At 40.4% G+C, this 23,696-nt stretch overlaps 1 protein-coding gene across 2 annotated transcripts in view; it reads left to right on the top strand.

Annotated features, from left to right (window-relative positions):
* The first annotated feature begins 1,779 nt into the window (after positions 1-1,779).
* Positions 1,780-23,696, top strand: part of LOC122563057 (guanine nucleotide-binding protein G(t) subunit alpha-2) — a 61,035-nt gene continuing 39,118 nt past the window's right edge. The window contains exon 1 of one of the 2 annotated variants that reach the window (XM_043716408.1): positions 1,780-2,012. In XM_043716408.1, the coding sequence (XP_043572343.1) occupies positions 1,895-2,012 (118 nt within the window). In that variant the 5' untranslated portion in view covers positions 1,780-1,894. Of the gene's footprint in view, positions 2,059-23,696 lie in introns of both variants that reach the window. The other variant, XM_043716409.1, reaches the window with a different exon arrangement.

Below are 23,696 nucleotides of genomic sequence, written 5' to 3'. Positions count from 1 at the left end.
AAGCGCACCCACCCAGACCCATTCCCCTACATTTAGCCCCTGCACATAACACTATGGGCAATTTAGCGTGGACAATTCACCTAACCTGCACATTTTTGGACTGTGGGAGGAAACCGGAGCACCCGGAGGAAACCTATGCAGACATGGGGAGAATGTGCAAACTCCACACAGTCAGTCGCCTGAGGCGGGAATTGAACCCTGGTCTCTGGCGCTGTGAGGCAGCAGTGTTAACCACTGTGCCACCGTGCCACCCACATTCAGTAGAGGTTCTGCATTCACATTGAGTAGCCTAGAACATCTGTGAAACCTGGCCCAAGCACTTTGTGATTAACACATTTGTGCTGGGTTGTTTTGGAGTGTACTATAAATGGAGGGTGATGGGGAGGTTAGGGGGGCTGCCAGCACATGTCACATCACCACAGCAGAGAATTCTGGCTGCCCCCCCCCCCTTCCCCATTGATCATTTCACAGGATGCTGCACCTCTCCTGATGGCTGACCACATTCCAACCCTACCCCCTTTCTGTGTCTGTATTCCCATCCCTCACTCCCACCTCTCACTGCTGGCCACACCCAACCCCCAGACTAAACCTCACTCCTATCCCTACTTATATTTTTACGCCCCTACCCTACCTCCAAACCCATACCTACCATTGTCTCCACACATGCCCTTACTTCTATCTCTACCCCTACATGTAATGCTAAGCCTATCCCAACTCTTCCACCTACCCTACCTTTATCCCTACCCCTAATACTACACCCAGCCCTACCTTCATCCTTACCTTTGCCCCCTCTAAACCCAGCCCTATCTCAACCTTTACCTTTGCCTCCCCCAAACCCAGCCTTACCTCAATCCTTACCCTAACTCCTCATGACTTTACATCCATCTTTGAGCTCACCAACTATGCGCATACTTTGAGCATGCTAGTCACAGTGCCACCTAGTGGAGGACCCTTCAGAAAAAGGCAGTAGGCTCGAACACGTTCCTTTTGTTTGCAGAGGACAGGTCCCTCTGTATGTATGTACGTCACTGGTAGTCAGAATAAATGAGCTCAACTAATTATGTTAAATTGTTTGTTCTTGCAGCTATTAGTATGGCCACACAGATTGTTCATCAAGTCCTGAACAAGTAATTTAAATGAAACCATGGGGGGTGAGGGGAACCACAGCCACATACTGATGCAAGTTCATATCGAAATTGATCGAAGTGTCTTCACACAAAAGATAACGATTATACAGAACAGATAAATCCTGGAATCACTGATGCTACACTGGGGAAAGTGATGGAGAAAGTTAAGTGGCTTTCCTTACGCAAGATTTGGAGATGCCGGTGTTGGACTGGGGTGTACAAAGTTAAAAAGCACACAACACCAGGTTATAGTCCAACAGGTTTAATTGGAAACACACTAGCTTTCAGAGCGCTGGTCCTTCATCAGGTGGTAGTGGAGAGCTCAATCCTATTTGAGCCCTCCACAATGATCTGATGAAGAAGCGACGCTCCGAAAACTAGTGTGCTTCCAATTAAACCTGTTGGTCTATGACCTGGTGTTGTGTGATTTTTAACTTCCTTATGCATGTTTATCTTGCAAATACTTATTGTTCACAGTGAATTTAAAAATTTGACCACATCACGTGTGTAACCTTTCTGTGTCCTTTGTTGTAATTGGATTTTTTTCATTTATGCGGCTGATCAAATTCTATAATCTCAATGAAGAGATTAGGTTAGAGGAAGGATGATTAGGACAGAAGAGTGAACAGGAAAGCTCCAACTGTGCCTGGGGATTTGGTGACTCATTGTCTCTTTGCCCTGAAGGCCAATTCCAGCACAATCATTCACAGCAAATTAACTTTCTTTATTCGCCTACAACTGCAGCAACAATAGCAGCAGGTTCACGGATGGGGAGTGGAGCGAGTGCAGAAGACAAGGAATTAGCGAAAAGGTCAAAACAACTGGAAAAGAAACTACAGGAAGATGCGGAGAAGGAGGCCAGAACTGTAAAGCTGTTGCTTCTCGGTAATGCAGCTGGGATACAGATTTAAAAGGGGAAACAAAGATAAAGGTTAAACCTTTCCATTTCTGTAGATAGTTCACTTTAATTATATAATGGTAAGTTAGTTTTCTAAACTTTCTGTTAGCAAGTTTGAAATTAAGATATCACCAGGTAAATGCTTAAATTGAACTTTTAAAGGAAGCTGAACAAATATGTGATGGAGGAAATCACGTATATGTCAGCATTTGTGTCAACATCCAAGTAGCAATTCTAGCAGCACATTTTACCAGTTGGCTATCCTGTTTATTCTTATAAAAGGGCATCTGATAACATATACTATACATAACATATACATAACAATCACCTGCAACTCAATATACCCCAATCGTGAAAGTGCTTGGTTTATTAATGTACGTTGTAGAACCATCCAAGTATTGGAAATAAGAATTAAACTCAAAAATGAAACTGTCACTTCTGAGTGACAGTTATTAATATTCTGATTCGGAGATGCCGGTGTTGGACTGGGGTGTACAAAGTTAAAAATCACACAACACCAGGTTATAGTCCAACAGGTTTAATTGGAAGCACTAGCTTTCGGAGCGCCACTCCTTCATCAGGTGGTTGTGGATGAAGGTGCGGTGCTCCGAAAGCTAGTGCTTCCAATTATACCTATTGGACTATAACCTGGTGTTGTGTGATTTTTAAATTAATATTCTGAGCATTAATATCCTTCATGACCTCAGCATGTACAAAGTGCCCTACACTCAAATAAGTCCTTTTGGAGTGTTGTTATTGTTGTAATCTTAGAAATCGAGTGTGCTTTCGTATACGGCACACACCCCAAATAGCAAGGAGATAATAACCAGATTCCCAGTTTATAATATACTCAGCTGGCTGGGCACTAAATACAATGTAGAGGTGCCAGTGTGGATAAAGTTAAAATTCACACAACACCAGGTTATAGTCCAATAGGTTTATTTGGAAGTACTAACTTTCAGAGCACAGCTCCTTCATCAGGTAGCCAGCTGACAACGGAGCAGAGCTCTGAAAGCGTGTACTTCCAAATAAACCTGAAGTTGTGTGATTTTTACCGTTGGGCAATACATGTTAGTAATCTTTAGAAAAAGGCCACAGGACATTTTATATTCACCAAAGAGGACTGGCTAAGCCTTGAAATACAGCACTACCTCAGCACTGCACTGGAGTGCTATCTTAGATTTTGTTCTCAAGGTGCTGAAATGGGACCTGAAACTGCACAACCTGTTGTTTCAAATGAGATAAAGACAACTGAGACTTGGCTGAGCATCAAAACATTGTGGTTTAAGACCCTATGTTGGTTAGGTGCTATATAAACATACGTTCTTTCTAGTCACTACTTTTAGTTAATATGTTTACATTAAATTCTGTCTTTTATTTGCCACTAACTTTTTTGACAGTATCCAGCCAAAGGCTCTCGGATCAGTAAGTGTGACTGCTAGTTATTAGCAACCTCAGTTGTAGTTATTGAACTGTTGGCAACCAAATTGTGTTTCTCCCATGACAGATAACATCCATTCTGTTATATCCAAGGGTGATATTGTTTTTCTAAGTACCTAAGTGCAGGCAGTTTCTGCTCTGTGGTCTTTGTGGACACTAACTTCCTTTGTCTTTACTTTGTGGTTTTATTACAAGGGAGGGACCTGCTTTCTTTCATTATGGATTTGCATCAACTCCAAAAGGTCAGGGTAATCATGAGACAAAGACAGAGCATGCCATTTTGATACTGTTGTCCTATGCTCATGCATTGGCTCTGACTAGCAGAACCCATTACAGTTTAATTCAATTCCAAATTAGAAGCTAGCATTTTGAGATAGTGTATGAGACATGATGTATAGTGTGACAATTCTTATGGTTTATTTTGTCTTTTTCTTTAAGAAAGGTTGAGAGAGAAGTGCTACTCCAAGCCAATAAAGTAAACAGTTTTTGAGGCCTTGTTTTCTTTTAAAAGCAGCCTGAACGGGTGGTAAGAAGCTCCCACAAAACCAGGACTGTTAGTTTTAGTTGCTGCTACAGTGTTGAAGCTGAGTGTGGAAGCTGTTATCCCTCTGTCTGTTACAGCTAAAAGCTGGAGTTCCCTTCCTGCTGTTAGACTTGAATGTGAGACAATCTATTTTACTGAAATTGCCTTTGCCAAGAGTGTGTTTATGGGATGTTGCTACATTGGAAACTGCTACTCTCTGGTAGCTAAAAAATCCAATATTCTGTCAAGTTTTCCAATAGAGTTAAATTATTCCAAATTCTTTCTTTTGTTGTCTTTTAACTATAGTTTATAATTAAAGAGTGTTTGTTTGGTTTCAAGGCTGGTAGTTTGACCAATCAAATTGCATCTGAAATGCAATGCTTGGCACTTGCCTTTAAAACAAGAAAAAGATAGGATCTAAGCTATCTTCTTGAGGGGGTTTGTTCTGGTCCATAACAAACTGGGGTCTCTATACCGGATCAAAATCTCTAATTCCAGGTTGGGGTTTAGGATTACTGGCCTCGAAGGCAGTGTTGGTGTTCTTTTTTCAGAGGGACAGGTAGCATTGAGGAGGTGGGGAGGCTGCAGAAAGATTTGGACAGGTTCAGACAGTGGCCAAAGAATTGGCAGATGGAGGACAACATGGGAAAGTGAGTGGCCATGCGCCTTGGTAGGAAGAATAGAGGCATGGACTATTTTCTAAATGGGGAGAAAATTCAGAAGTCTGTAGTGCAAAGAGACTTGGGAGTTCTAGTCCAGAATTATCTCAAGGTAAACTTGCAAGTTGAGTCAATAGTTAGGAAGGCAAATGCAATGATGGCATTTAATTCGAGAGGACTTGAATATAAAAGCAAGGATATACTTCTGAAGCTATATAAGGCTCTAGTCAGACCACATTTAGGGTATTGTGTGCAGTTTGGGCCCCATATCTCAGGAAGGATGTACTGGCCCTGGAGCATGTTCAGAGGAGATTCACAAGAATGGTCCCAGCAATGAACAGCCTAATATATGAGGAACGTTTGAGGACTCTGGGTCTATAACTTGATGGAGTTTAGAAGGATGAAGGGGGATGTAATTGAAACTGAATGGCCTGGACAGAGTGGATGTTGGGAAGATGTTTCCATTTGTGGGAAGACTGGGACCCGAGAGCACAGACTTAGAGTAAAGTGAAGATTTTTTAGCATGGAGATAAAGAGAAACTTCTTCAGCCAGAGAGTGGTGAATCTATGGAACTCATTGCCACAGAAGGCTTTGGAGGCCAGGTCATTGAGTATATTTAAGACTGAGATGGATAGGCTCTTGAGTATCAAGGGGATCAAGAGTTATGGGGAGAAAATGGAAGAATGGGGTTGAGAAACTTATCAGCCAGGATTGAATGGTGGAACAGACTCGATGGGCTGCTCCCGTGTCTAATGGTCTAAGTTGGGTGTGCTTGTGTACTAATGGCTCTTTCAGTCACTAAGAGTTTCCTGGGGCGGAAGAAGTCACTTCAGGAGTTTTATAGAAAGTCAGCAAGGCAAAGCTTTTGGAATTGGAAAACACACTGGAGTTGGGGTTACTTGTGTCTGTGAGGAAAGGGGAGATAATTGTGGCATTTACAATTGCCTGGAATGCCACCTTTGGAAATGGCTACAATTTCAATTCAATTGAAAATGAACCAGCTTGAATTAGAAGCAAAAGGAAAAGAAAGTTTGAATTGCGACTTCAATCAGAGAGAAAGAAAAGAAAAAGGAGAGGAAGGCCTTAGCAGAAGTAAGGGAAAATAAGAGAGTTTTTGAACTTCAGAGGTTGGAACCGAAAACTCAAACTCGATTTAAAATGGCAGAGGTAGAGGTGAAAGGTAGGAGTAGTGATGAAGACACTGATGGAGAACAATCCCTTCGTAGCCAAAGGCCTAGTGGGGACCTGTTTAAATATGTCCTAGCATTGCCATAGTTCAGTGAGAGGAAGATCAAAGATTTTTTTAAATTTCATTTAAGAAAGTGGCTAAATAAATGAAATGGCCGGTGACCATGTGGGTATTGTTGATCAAAATGAAGCCGGTAAGTAGAGCCAGTTAGGGTATTTGCATGACTATCAGAGGAGGTATCTGGGGAGTGAAAATGCCATCGTAAGTGCATATGAGCTGATGCTGGAAGCCCAGAGACGTTTTAGGAATATAAGGAGGGAACATGGTCAAACATACATTGAGTTTGAAAGGTTCAAACAAAGTAATTTTGATCGATGGATAAGGGGATTGAAAATAGATGAGACATGTGTCACTCTTAGATGATTATTTTGGAGGCATTCAAAAATTCACTTCCTGAAGTAGTGAGAATTTCTGTAGAAGCGTAGAGAGGTAAGGTTACAAGATTAGCAGCAAAACTGGTTGATGATTGGTCGATGTCTGGTTGGTTCATAAATCAAAAATTGACTTTCGACTTCAATTTCAATCCATGAAGGATAGAAATTGGGGAAAAGAGAAATCCTCAGGTGGTAAGGAAAAAGGAGATCTCATGGAAATGATAGCAAAGGCAATTTACCATAGGGTAAAAAGGAAACTTGAGGGGGAAAGAGAAATAAAAAAGCTCACTGCAATAAGACCAAATGAAGTCGTAGTATTAGTGGTTTAGAAAAAGTATTGGGAAGACGGATGGAGGAAAATTAGATTTTTTTTTAGATTCCCTACAGTGTGGAAACAGGCCCTTTGGCCCAACCAGACCCTCCAAAGAGCAACCCACCCAGACCCATTTCCCTCTGACTAATGCACCTAACACTATGGGGCAATTTAGCATGGCCAACTCACCTGACCTGCACATCTTTGGACTGGGGGAGGAAGCCAGAGGAAACCCACGCAGACACGGGGGGAGAATGTGCAAACTCACCCAGACAGTCACCCAAGGCTGGAATCAAACCTGGGACCCTGGTGCTCTCAGGCAGCAGTGCTAACCACTGAGCCACCGTGCCACCCCAGGATAAGACAGTGAGTTTTGTTGAAGTGATAAAGGAAGGCACAGTGGAAGCTAAAAAGCTGCAAAAGAATGTAAAACCTGGTCAGGGGTTGGTTGAGAAGAAGGCGTTGGATATCTTCAAATAATTTACTTGTGTGGGTCAGGTGTACTCATGTATGCCAGGAGGGGTAGGTAAAGAAATTAAGATTTTAAGAGAATACTGGAGTAAGTCAATATTTGACAGTGAGAAATGAGGAGATATATAATTTAGAAGGAGTATTGTCAGAGAAGATGTTAATATGTGGAATTCCTAGTGAGAAGGGCAGTTTTCCATTATATAAAGTGAGGTTGGAGAAATAAAGGGGTGAAGTGGTTATGGGAGTAATAGAGAAATTTTCAGTTCCAGAAAAACAGTTCATCCTTGGTAATGATAAAGCTGGATCACAGGTAGGAGTGATGCCCACTGTGGCTGTAAAGTCTGTGGAAAATCAGGCAACTGGGGTATTACAGGAAGCATATCCTAGGATTTTTCCTGACTGTGTGCTAACAAGGTCACAAAGCCACAGGTTGAAGTAAGAGGAGAAATCAAAGAATAAAGATAAGGAAGTTGAAGTTCAACTATCAGAGACTATTCTTGATCAAATAGTTCAGAAAAAGAAAACAAGAACAGGTGGAGGACAAAATAGATATTTTTAGTTCAGAGGAAAGAGCTGAGTTCCAACAGAAGGCATTTGACAGCCTGAAATCTGTGTTAACCACTGTCCCAGTGAACCATACCTAATTACGCACAGCCATTCAAGGTGACTATCAATGCAAGTGATGTGGATGTCAGTGCTGTACTTTTGCAAGGAGATGGTGAGGAGATAGAAAGACCTACTGGGAATTTCTCCAGATAATTGAATATTCGTCAACAGAAAAATTCCACGATTGAGAAGGAGACCTTGAGCTTGGTGTGGGTGTTACAATATTTATATTGCCCATAATGTGTCTGGAACAATTGTATATACTGATCATAATCACTTAAAGCTTCTGGAAAAAATGAAGGATAAAAATTCCATACTGTTTAGATGGAGCTTATTACTGCAGACAATCATTTTGAAAATTATATGCATGACAGAATGAGAGAACATAACTGCTATTGGGTTGTTGCAATTTTGATGAAGGATGTGTTTATGGGACATTACTAAATTGGAAAGTGCTACTGTTTGGTAGTTAAATAATCTATTACTCTTTTAAGTTTTGCAGTAGAGTTAGGTTATTCCAAATTCTTTCTTTTGTTGTCTTTTAACTATAGTGTATGAATGAAGTGTGTTTGGCTTCATGACAGGTAAACTGACTGTTCGAATTGCAATTAAAAAAATGCCAGGATTTGCCTTTAAAATAAGAAAAGGCAGAGCCTAGGTTATCTTCTTAATTTATTTTGAGGTTTTGCTCTGGTCCAGAACAATTGTAAGTGAAATGGCCTGAGAGGCAGTAAATAAAATTAATATGCATAAATGCGAGAATTTCATAATTGACTTCCCATTTCTTAATTGAATTTTTCACTTACGATTCACCTAATTTTAGATCTCATTAACAAATTTGAGCCAACTAACCGTCCTGCATTTATTTGCATACAATTTCCATAAAGGTTCAAATATGTTAAGACTTGTACATAATTCATAATTTTGTACAATTACACACGGATGCATGTTATAGGATAGATAATCATTAACAGGCCATTCAGTCCTTTAAGCCTGTCCTGACATTCAATGACACCTTGTATATGTTGTGCCTTTCTAAAAACATCTCCAAGCATTTCATGTCCAATTACAATAACCTTGGAAAGAATGTTGTATTATTGACTGTTGTAATATTGATGAACACGGCAGGTATTTTGTTCATGATATAATAATACAGACCATAAGAAATGGAAACAGGAGCCCATTTGGCTGTCAGGCCTGTTCCATCATTCAGTAGGATCATGGTGGATCCAGCATTCCTCATGTCCACCTTCTTGCCATTTCCTCAAAACTCTTGATTTCCCCGACTGATCAAGAATCTCTCTCTCTCAACGTTAAATGTATACAACTCTGCCCTAACAGCTGTCTGTGGCAAGGAGTTCCAAAGACTCAAAACTCTGAGAGAAGAAATTCTTTCTCGTCTCCATCTTAAATTGGTCACATTATATAATAGAGTAATTATAATTACAATAATCCCACAGCCTGTAATAAGATGCCAGTAACTAGTCTGTTGTTGGTGGTGTTTGGTAGAGGAATATTGGTCCAAGCACCCTGCACTTTATCAAGCAGTGCCTTCCGAACAAAATCAGGAATTGCTGGAAAACTCAGCAGGTCTGGCAGCATCTGTGGAGAGAAAGCAAAAGTAATGTTTTGGGTCCAGTGACCCTTGTTCAGAACTACGTATTTCCAGTAATTTTTTGATTTTGTTTCCCATTTCCAGCATCTACAGTTCTTTTGGTATTTTATCTTTAGTGCCTTAGGAGCTTTATTTTTCACTTAAACAGAGAGACTGGACCTAGAGTTAATGCTTGATCAGAAATATCACCTCTAGCAAGGCAGTACTCCCTCTGTAAGGCTAGGATAAACTCTTCAGCCTTCATAGCAAGGATCAAAATGTACTTAATTGCTGGCATTTCAAAACAAAAGCCTTTCAGAAAAGTAGAAAAAAAGACCATTTTGGAAAATAAATACCTCAATTAAATAGCATTTAAACATTAGTTCATGCTGATTACAATGTTGTAATTTTTGACTGTGACTTTCAGGCTGAATTATTGTTGTTGCTTTATATTTTCTTATGCTTTAACACATCCACATCTGTTTTTACATCAAGAAGTCACAAACCCTAAGCCAAACACTACTTAATAGCATGAAGAATGAGAAAATAATCTCCACTAAAACTGTAAAGACTCGACAGGGGGCTGGCACAGTAAGATGATCCGCTGTTAATACTAAATCTATTCCCAGCCATTATGGGAGAGATGCAGCAAACATGTTCCTGAACTAGAAAGAAGATGTTAAAAGTAGTTAAACGTATGGCATCACCAGACAGCATGAACTCAATTCCCAGCAAGATGTTTGAAAAAATGAATAAAATTCAGAAATAAAATCTGGCAGGAAGGAGCTTGGATCAGTGGAGGTTACCATGGATTACTGGCATTGTTATCTTTAAAAAATGGTGTACTAGCGCCCTTGAGTGAAGGAAACACACTATCCTTACTAAGTCTGACCATTATTTGACTTCTGCCCCATACCAAATTAAATGTGGATGAAGTAGCAAGTTCTTCAATTATTGAGGGTAATTAGGTATGGCATAAATGCTGGCCTTGCTCATATCCTAAGATTTCTTTTAAATGACTATGCTGGCTATCTTTAGTATCACCCGAAGGCTGCCCAATGCTGAGTTCCTGATGCCACATCTTCTGAATTTGCTACTACTAAGTAAAATCTGAACCAGTTCTGAGGAAGGATCACCAGACCCAAAACATTAACTTTGATATCTCTTCACAGATGCTGCCAGAGCTGCTGAGATTTTCCAGCAACTTTTGTTGCTTTTACTTAGAATGTATTAACCTAAAATGGAAATGACTGATCATCTGTATCATTAGTCATTGGAATGTCAAGCATTGTCTGGATTACAGTGTCCCTAAATATGTAATGTGCTGACTATGCTGCGATAGCCCAGTAGATTCTTTGTTATTGAAAGCTGTATATATTTGGTTAGCATTATCTAGAGCAGAATGTTTCCAAGCAGTACAATGTGACCTGGTACTTTTTTGTAATGGCGGTCTCTCAGATGAGTCAGGAGGTTGTGTGTTCACAGTTCATGCCTAGACTTGGGAACCTAATAAGCTAACAAATAAAATACCAATCAAGTGCTGCATTGTAGGAAGTGCTATCCTTTACCTAAGATGTTAAAGTCTTCTTCAGATGGACATAAAAAGGGTTAATGATATGGAATGCAGTTGAAACATATGCTGCCTGCTAATGATAGTTGTCATTTGCAGACAAGAATATCTTACAACTACTTTAAGGTTATCAGGCTACATTATCTCAAAGTCCCCTTCCAGTTAGTACAGTATCAGGTACATATTGTATCTCACAGTAGTTTAAGTGGCATTCACAACTAGTGCCTCCCGTTATAAGAAATAAATCTTTCATGTTCACAGGATGTTCCAAAACACTTCACAGTCAAAGAAGCATATTTTTCTGAAATGTTGGGATGTAGAATGATGTGGCAGTCAATGTGTATGCACCATAGCCCCACAAATAAAGCTGAAATAAATTACTGATAATTTTGATAATGTTGGTTAAGGGACAACATTATCCTGAACAGTGGAAGATCCCTTTTTTTGAATGGTGACTTGGGATCTTATCAACTGAGCGAACACAATAGAGCTTGGTTTAACATCTCATCTGAAAGGCCTCCAATATCGTAGCACTCCTTCAGTATTGCAGAGCCAAGACAAAAGGATGAAAACCCTTGAGTAGATACTGTAACATCCATATATTGTATGTCACAATGATTACAATGTTAATCTGTTTACAGTTTACAATTGGACTCTGCAGCATTTTATCTACTGTTATGACTTGGTTAGGGAATAGTTACTCTTAAGTTAATGTAGATAATCTGAAATTTCCAGATCTTTTCAAAGAAGTTAATGCCACAAGATTCCATGGTTTTTAAAAACCAGAAAAAAACTGAAGAATTTTTATTGCACCAAGTGTCAACAAAGCAAACATATACTGTCTATCCTTTCTTCAACACCCAGAATTATCATGAGTTATATATGAATAAAACAGAAAACTATAGTCAAACATTATAAATTGCCCGTTAAATGAACCTGTTAAAACTGCTAAAAACCAGGCGTGAGGCCTTCAGATCAGGCGACCCACTCAAATATAAGGAATCTAAGTATGACCTTCACAAAGCCATTAAGACAGCCAAGGACCAATACTGATTCAGACTCCGACAGACATCTGGCGACCATGGCAAGGATTGAATGATACCACAGGTTCTAAAAAGAGACAGTGCAAGATAGCAGACAATGACACATCCCTCCCAGATCACCTCAACTCCTTCTATGCCCACTTTGAGCAGAATTTTGGCGGATAGGTAACACCTATTCCGACAAGTCCTGATGGAACCTATTCCAACAGTCACTGCATCAGAGATCAGATCAGTTTTCCTTCGTGTGAATCCAAGGAAAGCGATTGGACCAGACGGAGTACCAGGCCATGCACTCAGAGCATGCGCAGATCAACTGGCAGAGGTCTTCTCAGATATCTTCAACCTCTCTCTGCAGCAGGCCACTGTCCCTGCCTGCTTCAAGCAGGCCAACATCACCCCTGTGCTGAAGGCTCATGCAGCATGTCTCAATGACTACCGCCCAGTGGCCTAACTTCGGTGGTCATGAAGTGCTTTGAAAGGCTGGTCATAGCATTAATCAACTCTAGCTTCCCCACGACTCTTGACCCACTCCAATTTGCCTATCGGACCAACAGATCCACGTCAGATGCCATATCACTTGCCCTTCACTCTTCTCTAGAACATCTTGACACAAAGAACAGCTACGCAATAATCCTACTCATTGACTACAGTTCAGCCTTCAACATTATCATCCCCTCGAGACTGATTATTAAACCTAGTGATCTCGCACTAAGTTCCCCTCTCTGCAACTGGATCCTCGGTTTCCTGACCCATAGGCCACAATCAGTGAAGATTGGGGACAATATTTCATTCTCACTAACACTCAACATTGGAGCCCCCAGGGGTGTATACTCAGCACCCTACAGTACTCACTGTGTACCCATGACTGCGTCACCAAATACCAGACTAATGTCATTTACAATTTCGCTGATGACACCTTCACAGTCAGTCGAATCTCAGATGGTGACGAAACAGACTACAGACAGAAGTTGGAAGACCTGGAAAAATGGTGCACTGAGAACAATCTAGCTGTCAATGCTGGCAAAACCAAGCAACTCATTATTGACTTTCAGCGGAATGTTACTCGTGCCCCCCTACACATTAACAGCATAGAGGTGGAATGAATGGAGACTGTAAAACTCCTGAGAGTGGTCATCCACAACAAGCTTTCTTGGACTCTTCATGTGGATGCACTGGTTACAAAGGCCCAACAATATCTCTTCTTCCTCAGGTAACTGAGTAAATTTGGCATGATGGCAAATACCCTAGCCAATCTTTAGAGGTGCGCCATCGAGAGCATTCTGTCTGGATGTATCACTACCTGGTATGGAACTATACCATTCAAGATCAGACATGAGTACAGAGAGTGGTGAACTTGGCCTGGACAATCACAATGACTAACCCCCCATCTATAAAATCCATCTACCAGGCCCGCCAAGGAAAGGCCGCCACCATTCTCAAAGATCCATTCCACCCTGGCAATGTTTTTCTATAACCTTTACCATCGGGGAGATGGTACAGAAGCCTGAACACATGCGCCAGCCGGTTTCGAAACAGTTTCTACCCTACTGTTGTTAGAATACTGAATGGACTCAGAAACTCTTAACATTCTTAAAGTTGCCGCTTACATCCCTTTTATATCTTTCCCCTCTCACCCTAAACCTATGCCCTCTAGTTCTGGACTCCCCCACCCCAGGGAAACGACCTTGTCTATTTATCCTATCCATGCCTCTATAAGGTCACCCCTCAGACTCCGACACTCCAAGGAAAACAGCCCCAGCCTATTCCTCTCCTTATAGCTCAAATCCTCCAACCCCAGCAACATCCTAGCTTTTGTGTTTAAAAGGCAAACTGGCATATTGGTCTGAGCTACAGAGAATTACATCAGAAATAAAGTCCTTCCTGTTCTCCTTAGAAATGTGATAGTATTTTTAAGCATAAAAGATGTCTGCTGACTCACAGAAGCCATCCTAACCTGTAATCATTTATATTGTAGCTTTTAGAATATACCTTTAAAGATTTATCATTATACTACTCTTGGCCCGTCAGAAAGCATATGGTTGTGTTCTGGTTAAGGCATCAATGAATGGGTGTAGTGTAATCATATGAGTAATACACTAGTGACCTTTAGTATTTGCCTTACACCTAGAAGGGCACAAAAATACAGAAATTTGATACTACAATTTGAATGAGATTTTTCTGTCTCTATAATTCTTGATTCTTGACCAGTAAGGGAATCAATGGGGAAAATGCAGGAAAGTGGACCGAAGGAATGTCAGATTAGCCCTTATTCATTTAAATGGTGCAGCAGAGTTGAGGGGCCAGATGGACTCCTCATTGTCTTCTTTCTTATGATCATATGATCTTATAAGGTATATGGAAATGGATATTTATTTCTCTAAAGGTCTATAATATAAACTGTCTTCAAAATATTATGTATATTTATTCTAATTCAGGCTGCTATGCCTATATGAGTGAAATTATGACTGATGAATGTTTATTTATGTTGCCTTTGATGTTTCTATTCAATTCTTGGATTGTAGATCGAATACAGGATTAAGTGGATTACATCTAGCCACATGGGCAAGCCCTAACCGTAACCCTATCATAATGAATTAAGTCCCAGTACCTGACACTAAAACAGTAATTTCATGAAGCCTTTTCACAAGTGTGACAGGAAACAGCCTGAAGTGGCATAGGAGGAGATTCAAGGAGGAACTAAGTGGATCTGGTTCAGTTCAAGTACTTCCACAAGAAGTTATTGTGTCACTGTGCTATTTTTGCCTCATTCTTAGTCAATTAAGTGCTGCAGGCGTAAAAGGTTGAATAATATACATAGATATGCATGGAAATGAAAACTGTGTATTCAAAGTGGTGAGAGCCATCTTTTTGAAATGTTGCAGTTCATGTGGGTGTATGTACACCTACAGTGCTACTAATTAGTTAAAGTTGTAATTCTTTCCATGCTTGAGAAGGAAGTAGGGGCATGTGTTGAATAAAGATTCAAAGGAAGAGTTACCTTTTTTTCGTAAAAAAGAGGGATATATATAACTGAAGCTTGCCCCTGTGCCTTCATCAGCACAAATGCAGGAAAGCTAACTTTCAAATAATCACAACAGTTTGTGCAATAATGTCCCTCTTTTATTTATATTTTAACACACTAAAATGTTTACTGGTCATTCAGAAACTGTGTGGAGTTACGAATGGACTTTGAGGAGTGTGCTAAAATATAAATAAAAGAGGGACATTATTGTACTAGATATTATGATTATTTGAAATTTAGCTTTTCTGCATTGTGCTGATAAAGGCACAGGGACACACTTCAGTTATATATCTTTCTTTTCAGCAAAATTCAACTTCTGTAATACCAAACAACTGAAAACGAAAAAGAATAACAGACTCAAAGTACAGTGAATAATTATGGGCCGATGCAAAATAACCTTATTTTTGGAATAATGGAATAGAAAGAACCAAACAAATTAGAATTATAAGGAGAAAACAAATGATAAGGAGTGTATAGTATTCAAAATGGTCACTATTTTTGGTTACTTTGCATTAATTATGTTGTAAATACATTGAAGTAGATTATGCCTGCCATGACACTATACTGTACACAAAATGCAGGACCAATCCACTCTGGCCAATTACTGCCCCATCTGTCTACTCTTGATCATCAGTAAAGTGTTGGAAGGTCAAGCAGCACTTGCTTAGCAATAACCTCCTCATTGATACTTCGTTGAGGCTCTACTCGAGCCATTCAGCTCCTGACCTCATTATGACCTTAGTTCAAACATGGACAAAAAAGCTGAATTCTAGAGGTGTGTTGAGAGTGTCCATACTCGACATTAGGCTTCATTTGACCAAATGTAGTATCAAGGACCCCAAGCAAGTGTAGAGTCAATTGCAATTAGGGGAGCTTCCCTGCTGGTTGGAATCATACCTGGCACAAAGGAAGATATTTGTGGTTGTTGGAAGTCAATCATCTCAAATCCAGGTCATTTTGCAGGATATCCTCAGGATCATATTCTCAGCCCAAATATCATCAGCTGCTTCATCAATGACCTTCTTTCCATCATAAGGTCAGAAGTGGGGATGTTCATCGATAACTGCCCAATATTCAGAACTACTTTGTGACCTTCTCAGATGCTGAAGTAGTCCATGTTCAAATGCAACAAGGTCTGGACAATATTCAGGCTTGGGCTGACAAATGGCAAGTAGCGGTCAAAACACAAAAATGCTAGGTAATGACCATCTCCAACAAGAAAGGATCTAACTATTGCCCCTTGAAATTGAATGGAATTACCATCATTGAATGATTGAATCCACTCCCCTCGCCTCCTCCCAACACCTCCACCACCACCACTATGAACATCCTGGGAATACCATTGACAAGAAACTGAAATTGATTGGCAATAGGATTTGAGGGAAAATCTTTTCATCCAGAGGGTAGTGACAATCTGGAATACACTGCCTTGGAGGTTAGTAGGGATGGGAATCCTCACAACCTTTGAAAGATATGTGATGAGTACTTGAAATGTCACAGCATTCAAGCTAATGTCTCAAGTGCTGGAAAGTGAGATAAGTGCAGGTAGATCGGTGCAGATTCAATAGGCCAAAGTGTCTCTTCTGTGCTATATGACTTTATGTAAGTTCTGTGACTACAACAGCAGGTCAGAGGCTAGGAATCTGTGGCAACTAACTCACCTCTTAACTACCCAAAGGCTGCTCACCATTAACAAGACACAAGTCAGGAGTGTGATAGAATACTTCCAACTTGCCTGGGACAGTGCAGCTCCAACAGCTCTCGAGAAGCTTGACACCATCCAGGACAAAACAGCTTGCTCGATTGGCACCATGCTTCTTTCAGCACCGCATCCACAAACATCCACTCATTTCAGCACCCACACTCAATGACAGCAGTATGTACCATATACAATGTACATTTACTACATACATTCACCAAAGATCCTTAGACAGCAACTTCCAAAACTATAATCATTTCAATCAAGCAATGTAAGGCCAAGTAGATACATGGGAATACCAGCAACTGCAAGATCCCTTCCAAGCCATTCACCATCCTGACTTGGAAGTCACAGCCACTAGGTCAAAATCCTGGAATGCTCTATCTAACAGAATTGTGGGTCTATCTACAGCACAAGGACTGCACCTTAATTTACTTCAATTTGCACCATCACTTTATCTATCTTACTCTGAAAGCTTCATGCATTAAAGTAAAAAAACTTTGATATTTGTTTTATTATTGAGTTTCTCTACACTTTTATGGTTCCTTGGCACAATATGACATTCATATATTCTGTCCCTTTCTTGTTTTTTTTTGGTAACAATCAACCTCATTATTAACCTTCACCTTTACCTTTGATTTTATAATTTTCCTTGCATCTAAACACAATATCCCACTATATATATATATATATATTTAAGCCCTATCCACAACCCTATTGCTAAGCTTCTGCTCTTTTCCCCCCATACCTTTACACATTATTTAATCCAAATAACCATCCAATACCTTTTTTAATGCCTCGATTAAATATTGGTAAAACAATAATTGAAGCTATCTTGTTGTTCAATGGAATAGTTATTTTAAATATTTGAATAGCAATATCCTTTAAAAATGGATTTCATTTTACTTTAAGTAGAATACATCATAAAAAAAAAGAAAAATTTAAAGGCCAAGACTAACATTTAAGTATTTTGAGCACATTGATTAGAAACAGACAGAGATGAGAAGTGTACATGGATAATGGTTACTTGACCCTGGGAAATAGTATTTAAGAAAATTTTAAATGGTTTAATGTACAGTTTCATCCTCCAGAACACCCTTTCCTCTTGCAAAATAATAGACAGTGGCATGTCAGTAAATTACAGGCCAGTGTTTCAATTGTTGGTAGCATACGATTATCTATAATACAGGGGGAAAAAGTCAAAACAGTTGGATCGACAGGAATTGATCAAAAACAGAAAACAACAGGAATTTTTAGACTCAGGCTAGTTAACATTTTGAGTGCGGCAAAATCAAGGCTGAAACATAAGATGGTCAGGCATATCAATAATGAGTTACTAATTATACAGTTATTAATATCATTATCAATTATGATATCAATATATCTGGATACACACACAAATTCAAGGATGAATACAAATATATAGTAATAATGTATCAATGTCAATGTAATTGAACAAATGATTAGAAAATTATGACATTACAAAAAGCAAAGGAGGCTTGAATAGCAAAGTAAGTGGAAACAAATCTGAAGAGATTTGTGATGTTGGCCTGGAAATGTTGGGAGGAGTTGATGGACAGTTGGTTTATCTGTTCTGTTTAGATGAAATGTTGCTGGGGAACAAACATCAGAAATAAACTTTCAATTTACTTTGCTAATTATACTCTCTTTACCTCTAATCCCTTAACACACCAACATATTACATAGCCGAGATTGTCAATCACATCATATCACTCATGAGTACATGCTTGTATCTTGTGACGCAGTGGTACTACCTTGGGGCCAGGAAGTCTGGGTTCAACTCCCAAATTCCTGAATGTAGGTACAGCCTGTATCTTGAATGTTCATCTGTCAGTTCTATGCTGACCGATTGAGCTGTGAAAAGTTTTTGGAATGTGTTTTGTTTCAGTCTGCATAATTTTGTTTCCCAGGTGATTAATCAGAACCTGTCAACACAGATTTCAGAAAGCGAGGATATTTTTGAACAAAGTTGGATTATCACTTTAGACAATTCTATCATGACATTAGATAAAAGATATCCACTACTTATATCTGGATTTCCAAGAAGCATCTGATAAGATGTTGTGTCGGAGTCTTATTGTAGATGTCATGACATGGAAGATTGACAGAAGGTTCACGATGGAGGATTAATGGATAAGGGATTTCTCAGAATTGCAAGTTACAACAAGCCTTCTATAAGCCTGCTATTACATCTATTTACACTCAAAATTAATAATTTGGTTGAAATAAGATCATTCAGCCCATCAAATGTATGGAAAGAGCAAAATATTTGGACTCACACCCCAATCCTATTCTACATCACTATATGTTTTTCATTTTCAAATATATATGTGGAACAGGCTTAAGGGACTGAATTGTCTATTTCTGCTCCTTGGTCTAATGTTCTTAAATATTCCTTGGAAGAAAAGTATTGAATATACTTCCATTATCTTTGTATCTGTCTCTGTAAAAGAAAACATTCTCCTCTCTGCGTCTTTCATCAATTATCTTAAAGAACGATTAATATATTTTGTCACTTTTCTGGAATACAAAGGCGAAGAAGTAATATTGATGCATGTTCAGTGATTATACCGAGGTCAGTGTCAATGAATTGTGATGCTGGAAAAAGCACAGCGGGCCAGGTAGCATCTGCGGAGCAAGAGAGTCAACGCTTCAGGTTTAACCCTTCAACAGGTCTGGGGAGGGGGAAAGGGGCTGAGAAATAGATGGGTGGGGTTGGGGTAAAGGTAGTTGGGATGGCGATACATGGGCAGAGGTGATTGTGATTGGTCAGTGGAAAGTGTGGAGCAGATAGGTGGGAAGGAAGATGGACAGGTAGGTCAGGTCAAGAGGGCAGAGTCGAGTCAGAGAGTTGGATCTGGGATGGAGGGGGAGGCGAGAAGAGGAGATTTGGAAACTGGAGAGTTCAATGTTGAGGCCGTGTTGTTGTGGGCTCCCGAGGCAGAAGGTTCCTCTTCTAGTTTGCTGGTGGCCTAGTTTAGGCAGTGAAGGAGACCCAGACATGTTGAGGTCACCTGGAGAGACCTCATAGAATATGAGTTCCCTGATTGGGGCTGTTAACCTGGTTTAGTGAGGGAGCCCTGGCTGATGGTTAAGAATAAGAATATCCCAACACCCTGTTCACTCTGAGAGTAGATTCTGAGGGAGTTAGATCAGTGTCAAGGACACTCCACGTGTAAATAAGGGGTGACTTGGTGACAGGATAATAGACTCCGTAGAGTTATTTTAGCATTCAAGGCCATCACAAGGTGACATTTGAAGTTTGGTGTGCAGTTTTACACAGCCGATTATCGGACGTATGTAACAGCAATGGAGCAATTGCAGGTCCATTGTACTAACAGAATTATATTCTTCTTCTTTAGTTCTGTGCTGAAGGCATCTCAACCCATTGAGCTGTAAACTCCACTATGGGTGGTGAACAGAGGCAGGTCCCAAATGACTCCAACTGAAAAAAAATGGAATTCCATGTTGTTGATGCCAATTTGATCTGTGCCTGCCATCTAGCTGACTAATTCCCTAAAGAGTCCCATTTACTGTGGCCACTTACACACTAGTACATTGTAATCTGGAACTATAACATGGCTGATCAAGATCTCTCCCACTCTTATTGTCTTTCATTGGTATATGTTGGAAGGACTTACAAATTAATATTGACTCTGTTTGGTCATGTTATGAGTGTACCTTCCATGGCCATCAATTTCTGGGGTGGGACTTGAACCCAGTGCCTCTGTTTCAGAGGCAGGGAAGCTCTCCACCTTGCCACAAGACACCATCCCAGACTTATAAAACATCTTTAAAACAGTAAAATGTCCCAAACCCTTCACGGACATATTTTCAAATAAATTTCACACTGAAACATCGATAATCCAAAGTACTTTGCCCATATCCCTATCCTGACCAAGAACTTCTGCAGCCTCCTCACTTCCACAACACTACATACCCCTCCACCTATCTTTGTGTCATCTGCGAACTTAGCAACAAAGCCTCCATTTCCTTAGTCCACATCATCAATGTATAACGTGAATACTTGTAGTCCCAACATGGACACCTGCAAAACTCCACTAGTCACTGACTGCCATCTCTGTCTCTACACTCTGCCATCTACCAGTCTGTCACTCCTCTATCCATGCCAGTATCTTGCTCTTAACACCATAGGCTCTTATCATATTTAGCAGCCTCATGTACAGCACCTTGTCAAAGGCCTTCTAGAAATCCAAATAGATTACATCCACTGGCTCTCCTTTGTTGAACTTACTCGTTACCTCCTCAAAGATCTCTAACAGATTTGTCAGCCATGATCTCCCCTTGACAAAGCCATGCTGATTCAGCCCGATTTTACCATGCACTTCCAAGTGGTCCACAATCTCATCTTTAATAACGGACTCTAAAATCTTACCAGATTAGCTGGCTTATAATTCCCTGTTTTAAACCATCCTTTCTTCTTAAGCACAGGTGTTACATGAGCCAGTTTCCAGTCTTCTGGCTCCCTCCCTGACTCCAGTGATTCCTGAATGATCACTGTCAATGCCTCCACAATCTCCTCAGCTCTATCCTAAAGAACCCTGGGGTGAAGTCTGAGTGATTTACCCACATTTAGACGTTTCACCTTCCCCAGCACCTTCACCTAAGTGATGGCCACTACATTCACCTTTGACCCTGACTTGCTTGAAGTTCTGGCATGCTGCTGGTGTCTTCCACTGTGAACACAGATACAAAGTATCTGTTCAATTCCTCTGCCATTTCTTTGCTCTCTATTTCTACTTCTCCAACCTCATTTTCCAGCGGTCCTATGCCCACTCTTGCTTCTCTCTTACCTTTTAGATATCTAAAAGATTCTTGCAATCTTCTTTTATATTACTATCTAGCTTACTCTTATATTCTATCTTCTCCCCCCTTTTGCAATGATTTTATGCTGAAATGTCTGCAAATGCATTTCTACTGATCCATTAAATAATCTATTTTTCAGTTCATTTTGGCCAGCTCCATCCTCATATTTTTTAATTGCCTTTATTTAAGTTTAAAACATTAGTCAAGCCCCCATCCATCTTTGCCTAACACTGGATGAAAATTTCAATTATGTTATGATCACACCTTGGGAACCCTTACTAGGCGATCATTAGTTAGTCCTGCATGATTGATTATTTTTGGAACTAGAATAGTGTGCTGTCTGAGCAGTCACGTAATGCAGTGGTAGTGTCTCTACGTCAGGGCCAGGGGGCCTGGATTCAAATCCCAGCTGCTCTATCTCTGAACAAGTTTATTAGAAAATACAATCTGGTTAACTCTATAATGTGCTGTTCTAGGGAACTGCCCTGGAAGCAATATATAATCTCATTTTCTAGGCTACCTTTGTTAACCTGATTCATTCAATTTATATGTAGATTAAACCACATGTGATTACTTTCTCACAGGCCCTCAATTTAGCTCTTCATTGCTCATACTCCCAGTGCACAATCTTTTTTTCTCAACCTACCTACATCATTATACTCTATGTGGACTATAATATTTGCATTTAGTCCCTGCAACTGCATGCTCCTCTCTGGCCCTGAGGAGATAGCTCTGGGCACTGGGCAAGCAACAAAGTCTTCTGGGTTCTCCTTCTTATCTGCAGAGAGCTGTGCCTACCCCACTGACTGTACTGTCCCTTATTGCTCCCACATTCCAGTTTAATCTTCCCTGTTTGCATCACTTCTTTGACCATGGTCCCATGATCAGTTTGCTCATCCATCATCCTTTCTGCAAGCTTTGTTCCAATAATTTGGTGATGATGGCTATCTCTTTAAGGCTTATAATATTTCTTCAGAACTTGATACAACTCCAGGTCTGTAACGGCAGACATTCCACCATCAAATAAACCTTGTCAGGCAGACATTGGTTTTCTCAAATAATGCTTCCACTGTCAGGATGAGTTCGGCAGCACATTGCAGTAGTGTTTAGCTATCTATGCAGGATGGTCCATATCATCGGCATCATGAGTTTTTGTCCTTTGCCTGATGTTACAACCACCTGGGCAATGGATGTAGAGTTGCTCACTAGTACCTGGGAGCTACCAGGGCTCTGACAGAGATTTCCTCCTGAACCATCCTTGCCAACTTTAGGACATCAGCAGTCCAGCAAGCCTTACCATCAGTCTCACCAACTGATTGTCTTCCAGTCCCATTGTTTCACAAAAACCATAAAGACCAAAACCAGTCAAAAGACAACTATAGGAACTCAACTCCATTTGTTATCTGATAATTAATATAATTAGTTTAACTCCTGGATCACACCCATAATCTCCAAAGGGGCTAACAATAACCTTGAAAAACACAATTTATTTAAATGCATTTATTAGACTTATTTAACTAAAGGTTTCCACTTCTAGCAATGATAACTCCAATGTTTGTGAGAAGATTTGTAGCTCGGGTGCTCATTGTTGTGGTTCTGTTCGCCGAGCTGGAAGTTTTTGTTGCAAACGTTTCGTCCCCTGTCTAGGTGACATCCTCAGTGCTTGGGAGCCTCCTGTGAAGTGCTTCTGTGGTGTTTCCTCCGGCATTTATAGTGGCCTGTCCCTGCCGCTTCCGGTTGTCAGTTTCAGCTGTCCGCTGTAGTGGCCGGTATATTGGGTCCAGGTCGATGTGTTTGTTGATGGAGTTTGTGGATGAGTTCCAGGCTTCTAGGAATTCCCTGGCTGTTCTTTGTTTGGCTTGCCCTATAACCGCATCCACGAACATCAACTAGCCACGAAATGACACGACCAGCTATCCCTAGTAACCACACACGCAGACGACAAGCAACATGAATTTGACTGGGACAACACTACCATTATAGGGCAAGCCAAACAAAGAACAGCCAGGGAATTCCTAGAAGCATGGCACTCATCCACAAACTCCATCAACAAACACATAGACCTGGACCCAATATACCGGCCACTACAGCGGAAGCTGAAACTGACAACTGGAAGCAGCAGGGACAGGCCACTATAAATGCCGGACGAAACACCACAGAAGCGCTTCACAGGAGGCTCCCAAGCACTCAGGATGTCACCTAGACAGGGGACGAAAATTTGCAACAAAAATTCCCAGCTCGGCGAACAGAACCACAACA

Source organism: Chiloscyllium plagiosum, chromosome 26, assembly GCF_004010195.1.
Source record: "Chiloscyllium plagiosum isolate BGI_BamShark_2017 chromosome 26, ASM401019v2, whole genome shotgun sequence".
NCBI classification, from domain to species: Eukaryota; Metazoa; Chordata; class Chondrichthyes; order Orectolobiformes; family Hemiscylliidae; genus Chiloscyllium; species Chiloscyllium plagiosum.
This window is presented reverse-complemented; position numbering and strand designations above follow the sequence as displayed.